This window comes from Sinocyclocheilus rhinocerous, unplaced genomic scaffold (assembly GCF_001515625.1).
Source record: "Sinocyclocheilus rhinocerous isolate Xijiao unplaced genomic scaffold, SAMN03320098_v1.1 scaffold153, whole genome shotgun sequence".
NCBI lineage: Eukaryota > Metazoa > Chordata > Actinopteri > Cypriniformes > Cyprinidae > Sinocyclocheilus > Sinocyclocheilus rhinocerous.
In genome coordinates this window covers 1400053-1406094 of record NW_015660878.1, presented here as the reverse complement: position 1 = coordinate 1406094, position 6042 = coordinate 1400053, and the positions used below count along the sequence as shown (strand labels likewise).

Below are 6042 nucleotides of genomic sequence, written 5' to 3'. Positions count from 1 at the left end.
TTCTCATTATTTATAGAGACGTGCTGTCAATGTCCTTTCATTATTCTCTCACACACACACACACACACAATCACACACACACACACACAATCACACACACACACACACACACACACACAATCACACACACACAAAATAATTAAATAAATACATAAATGATAAATTAAAATAAGGATATTAAAATAAAATAAAATAAAATAGTAATAAAATAATATTAAATAAAAATAGCATAAATAATAAAATAAAATATAGTGTACAGATTAATTAAAATAAAGGCATTAAAAAGGTTCCAATAATAAAATAAAATAAAATAAAAAAGGATATTTAAAAAATCATAAATAAACTTTAAGATTAATATTAACAAGCCTTTAATGAATGTGTCTCTCAAGTCTTTTGTCAACAGAATACAAAGTAAAATACAACTGACTCACCTTGTATCCCTCCACATAGGACTCATTCCAGTAGTTATAGATGTGATCCCAATACAGATAGAGCCATTTGCGATTGAAGCTGACATATTTGTAGACCCTCAATAGGCGACTTGGGGCTGGAAAGATAATACACATATATCATCAGTCCATTTAAGCTCCTCGAGCCTCTTGTTTCAAATGTAAGATCTGTATAAGACTGAGTGATGTCGAGTAATCTCTTACGTGGTCTCCTGGTGAACATTTCACAATGCTCGCTGGGTGGCCCGAGCCCAGCTCCGTTGAACGCTCGTACCTCTATGAGGTAGTGGGAGTCAGGCCGCATGTTCTCCAGGCGTGTTTGGTTCATTGTTCTGTGCACAATAACTCGAGAGGCAGCAGCCTCATTATCATCGTACTTCCTCCAGTAACGAATCTGGAAACCAAATGAAGAGACATGAGGATTAAAATTCATTATTATTCCCTACTATTCCACTTAGGACTCACCTGGTATCCGTCGACCCAGTTTGGCGGCGCCTGGTAGACCGGTAACCACCAGACCAAAGCTTCTGTAGAGGTGACCTGGCGGGCGTAGACGTCTAACGGAGCTTCAGTCGGCGCTGAGAGAGATATTACATGTGTCAAAAGATGCTTTAACTCAGTTAAGAAAAAATAACAAATAAAATAAAATAAAGGGTTCCAATAATAAAGTAAAATAAAGTTATAAATTATGAATTAAATAAGAGTATTACACTAAGGTTCCAGTAATAAAATAAAATAAATTAAAATATAAATAAACACATTCATAAAATAAAGGATGAATTACAACAAAGACAATAAAATAAGGGTCCAGTAATAAGATAAAATAAAATAAACACACATTAATGAAATAAACACACATTAATAAAATAAAATAAAATTAAATTAAGGATGAATTAAAACAAGGGCAATAAAATAAGGTCCCAGTAATATTATAAAATAAAATGATAAAATATAAATAAAAATAGGGGCATTAATATAAGGTTCCAGGAATAAAATAAAATAAAATAAACACACATTAATGAAATAAACACATTAATAAAATAAAATAAAATAAAATAAAGGAGGTTCCAGGAATAAAATAAGGTTCCAGGAATAAAATAAAATAAAATAAACACACATTAATGAAATAAACACACATTAATAAAATTAAATAAAATTAAGGATGAATTAAAACAAGGGCAATAAAATAAGGTCCCAGTAATATTATAAAATATAAATGAAAATAGGGGCATTAATATAAGGTTCCAGGAATAAAATAAAATAAAATAAAATAATAAACACACATTAATGAAATAAACACACATTAATAAAATAAAATAAAATAAAAGATGAATTAAAACAAGGGCAATAAAATAAGGTCCCAGTAATAAGATAAAATAAAATTATAAAATATAAATGAAAATAGGGGTATTAATATACAGTTCCAGGAATAAAACAAAACAAAATAAAGGATGAATTAAAACAAAGGAAGTAAAACAGTAAAATAAGGCTGCAGTAATAAAATAACATAATTATAAAGTAATTTACCTAAAATTATAGGTAAAAATAAAGTATAAAATAAGTAAAATAATGTTCCAGTATGTTAAAATAATGTTGCAGTAAATAAAATAATCTCTCTTTTCTCAATAAATTACAATCAATCAATCAATCAATAAACAGAAATCCATCTCACCAAGCCTTGGTGAGTAGACCACCGATATAAGACTTGAGGGCCCTTCTCCTTTGTTATTGTAGGTGCTCACTTTGACCTGTATCTCAGTGTCTGGGGTCATGCTCTCTTTGTAGACGTAGCGTCTAGTCTCAGGATCCTCCACAGTTGTCCATTTCCATTCATAATTCTCATGCTGCTTAAACGCCACGACGTAGCCAAATTTTTTACCAAAGAAGAACTGAGGCTTTACAGGCTGCAGTGGGATTAAGAACATGAGAGACATCAGAAATTTGCCCCTGACCAATGATCGACAAACATAGCATAAATACAGTAGCATATGAACACATACAGCCCAGGTCACGATGAGCTCTCCGCTTATTCCTACTTGCCCAATGACGTCAGAAGGAGCTACTGTAGGCCCTGAGACAAGAGAAGCACTGGGTGAGAATGTATATGTGCTTCACAGGACGTCACATGCTGTTTTATATACAAAATGGTGTTTTTTAGAAGCATTATGGAATGAAAAATAAAACAAAGCTGGTATTGTCTAAAGTTAAACTGACCTAAATAAAATAAAATAAAATAAAACGATAGTATTGTCTAAACTGGCATAAATAATTTTAAATAAAATAAGTTGGTATTGTCTAAACTGGTATAAAATAAAATAAAAAAATAAAATAAAATAAAAGTTGCTATTGTCTAAACTGACAATCATTATAGGTGACGGAATTTGACTTTTGTCTGACCGGTGATAGTGAGGGTCCCTGTGCTGTTGGATTTGCCGCGGTCATTCTCTGCATAGCATGTGTACGAGCCCTCGTCACTTTTTGACAAGTTCAGAATCTCCAGACTTCCATCATCCCAAATTAACATCCTAAAAAATAAGGACGAAGAGAGAAGCGGATGAAGATAACTGTAGCTAAGCTTCTGTCTCTGCCACAACATTATGATTCACCTGTAAGTAAATGCAAGCGTTTAGGATCGACTGACTAACCTTGAAGAGTTGGTCAGCAGCTCTGAGCCTCGTTTCCAGATGAACTTGGGTTTAGGAGCAGCGCGGGGTTTGCACTCTATAACCACACGTCCGTTTTCAGCCCCGAGCAGAACCTTCTTCACTGGATTATAAATGAATGTTGGCGCACAGGCTGTGAAGAGACATTTGGAGACACTCAACCTTCAACAATAATTATGTACCTTTTTGAAGACACTTCCAGTTCTTTTTTACTATGTAAGCTATACTTAAAAGCGTAAAGACGCTATTAAAAGCTCACAGACGACACGAAGCTCGGCGCTGGCATAGATGGTGCCCCATTCATTCTCAGCAATACACTGATACATCCCCGAATCCTCAAACGTGAGACTGGAGAACTTCAGCTCCCCTTTGCCGTACTAAAAAAAGAGGATGAATGCAGCAGAACACACATGATTACTTGATATAAAACAATCTGAGGTTCTCTCATATGGGTTTTCCTCAACAAATACAACAGTATTAACCGAATAGCCGTCCTTCAGCCAGCGAATCCATGGTAAAGGTTTCCCCACAGCAACACATCTGAGAGTGAGTTCACTTCCAACATCTTTCTCCGTGTCATTGATGTGCTCTGCCCACTCTGGAGCACCTGAGGACACAATCACACAGACACAATCGCTGCGTTTGAAATCCAGTACTGTCTAGTAGGTAAGACGTTCTATATAGTATGAACATGAACTACATCCGCCATGTTGTTACTGTCACTACTACTCTTTTAGTATACTGTTTTTTGCATACTATATAGTAGGGAAGTATTTGATTTTGGACACAGCAATTTTTTTTAAATAAAGCAATTAATAGTTTTATTCAGCAAGGATGCATTAAATTGATCAAAAGTGACAGTAAAGATATATAATGTAACAAAAGATCAAATAAAAACTGTTCTTTTGAACGTTCCATTCATCAGAGGATCCTATAAAAAAAAATGGATCACAGTTCCCACAAACATTTGAAACAGCTTAACTGTTTTCAACATTGATAATGATAATAAGAAATGTTTATTGAGCACCAAATCAGCATATTAGAATAATTTCTGATGGATCGTGGGACACTAAAAATAACAACGGAGTAATGGCTGCTGAAAATTCAGCTTTACCATCACAAGAATAAATTCTAATTTAAAATATCTTAATTTAAAAAAAAAACTTATTTTACACTGTAATAATTTCAAAATTTTACTGTTTTTACTGTATTTTTTTAGAGTAATGGCTGCTGAAAATTCAGCTTTACCATCACAAGAATAAATTCTAATTTAAAATATCTTAATTTTTAAAAAAAACTGTTATTTTACACTGTAATAATTTCAAAATTTTACTGTTTTTACTGTATTTTTTTTATCAAATAAATGCAGCCTAGGTGAGCATATAAGAGATTTCTTTCAAAAAAATAAAACAAAAAATCTTACCGATCACAAATTATTATAATATGATGTAAAATACACGTTTGCTGGTTTTAAGTTTGAAAATTATCAAAATTCATATTTTATTTTTAGCATAGCATTTTATTTTTAAGTTTACTACAAAATAATAATATTTTTTATTTAATACTCCCTTTTTATTTTAAAATATAATAGTATTATCACACTTTATTTTTTGTTTATTATTTTATTTAAAAAGGTGTAAAGATCCAGGTGTTCTTATGAGAACCATGCAGGCTGAAAAACATATTGAACCCCTGATAATATAATATAATAATATAATATAATATAATATAATATAATATAATATAATATAATATAATATAATATAATATAATATAATATAATATAATATAATATAATATAATATAATATAATATAATATAATATAATATAATATAATATAATATAATATAATATACTTTTTCTTATTAGTTATTATAGGCCATATATAAACAGAACTAAACCAGTGTCTGTCTTTTAAACTTTGAGTTTGTTTTACCTTCCACATAGAGCCACTGTCGATACCAGTCCATCCCTTTAACGTTGAGCGTCTCACACTCGTAGCTCCCTTCATCCTCGTACTGAACGTTAATCAGGTGCAGTAAAGCTCCATTCATGCTGACCTCATAGTTGGGCGGGAGATCAGCGTCTAACTTCCTCCAGCGGATGTGTGGCAGCGGACTGAAAGGTAAACATTGAATTCATATGGTTAAAAACAAACAAAAATAAGTCAAGAACAAATCAATTATGATTCACTAACAAATTATCGTATTACTATGTTTATTAGACATGTACCATGATTATACCAACATATTCTTTGAAATACTTCAAGGTAGCCTGTTAAGACCATGGCAAATGAATACTGCATTCCTTCAGTGCAACTGTATTTTATACTGTATATGAAAGTACCATGGTATCATAATGGTATGAGTAACATGCAGACTATATGGATCTGCATTTGTCGACTCACTTTCCAAGGGCAAAGCACTCCAGAGTGATGTTCTGATGCACCAAAGCATAAGTCTTGGGGAATTTCACATGGATATCAGCAGGATAGCGCTTCACCTCCTCTGTGTGAAAGGCAGAGATCATTAATTAACCTTTAAAAACAACAGTGGTCTCAGTAAGGCAATTAGGAAGACAGATCTTGGCATTGTGGGTAATGTGAATGTGCACTCACTCTCTATTTGTGGAATCAGAGGAATCGGCATGCTGAAAACACTCTTGCCGATGGTGGGGCTTGACACAAAGCAAGAATAATTCCCAACATCAGATGCCTCGACTTTAGCGATGTACATATTCCCAGTGGTCTGAGACACGAAACGCCTCTGGTCTGGGATGATGAAGTTGGGGAAGTCGTTGTAGATCCAGCGGAACAACACCTCACCTGAGAGACAAACAAAACAACTGACAGAAATGAGATTTCGGTTGCTGGAAGGAAAGTGGACGTGTGCATAAATCACCTCTATGATTGTTAGGTATAAAGCACTCT

The 6042-nt window shown here is 33.0% G+C and overlaps 1 protein-coding gene across 1 annotated transcript in view; it reads right to left on the bottom strand.

The window, feature by feature from the left end:
• The window catches only part of LOC107725506 (contactin-1a-like), a 12643-nt gene that overhangs the window by 1449 nt on the left and 5152 nt on the right, over positions 1-6042 (bottom strand). Inside the window, exons 7-18 of the mRNA XM_016534780.1 lie at positions 5731-5937; positions 5521-5620; positions 5050-5231; positions 3595-3719; positions 3372-3489; positions 3095-3245; positions 2820-2974; positions 2450-2520; positions 2122-2353; positions 915-1027; positions 654-843; positions 432-547 (exon numbers count right to left, since the gene is read on the bottom strand). Coding sequence (XP_016390266.1) covers positions 432-547; positions 654-843; positions 915-1027; positions 2122-2353; positions 2450-2520; positions 2820-2974; positions 3095-3245; positions 3372-3489; positions 3595-3719; positions 5050-5231; positions 5521-5620; positions 5731-5937 — 1760 coding nt within the window. The remainder of the gene's footprint in view (positions 1-431; positions 548-653; positions 844-914; positions 1028-2121; positions 2354-2449; positions 2521-2819; positions 2975-3094; positions 3246-3371; positions 3490-3594; positions 3720-5049; positions 5232-5520; positions 5621-5730; positions 5938-6042) is intronic.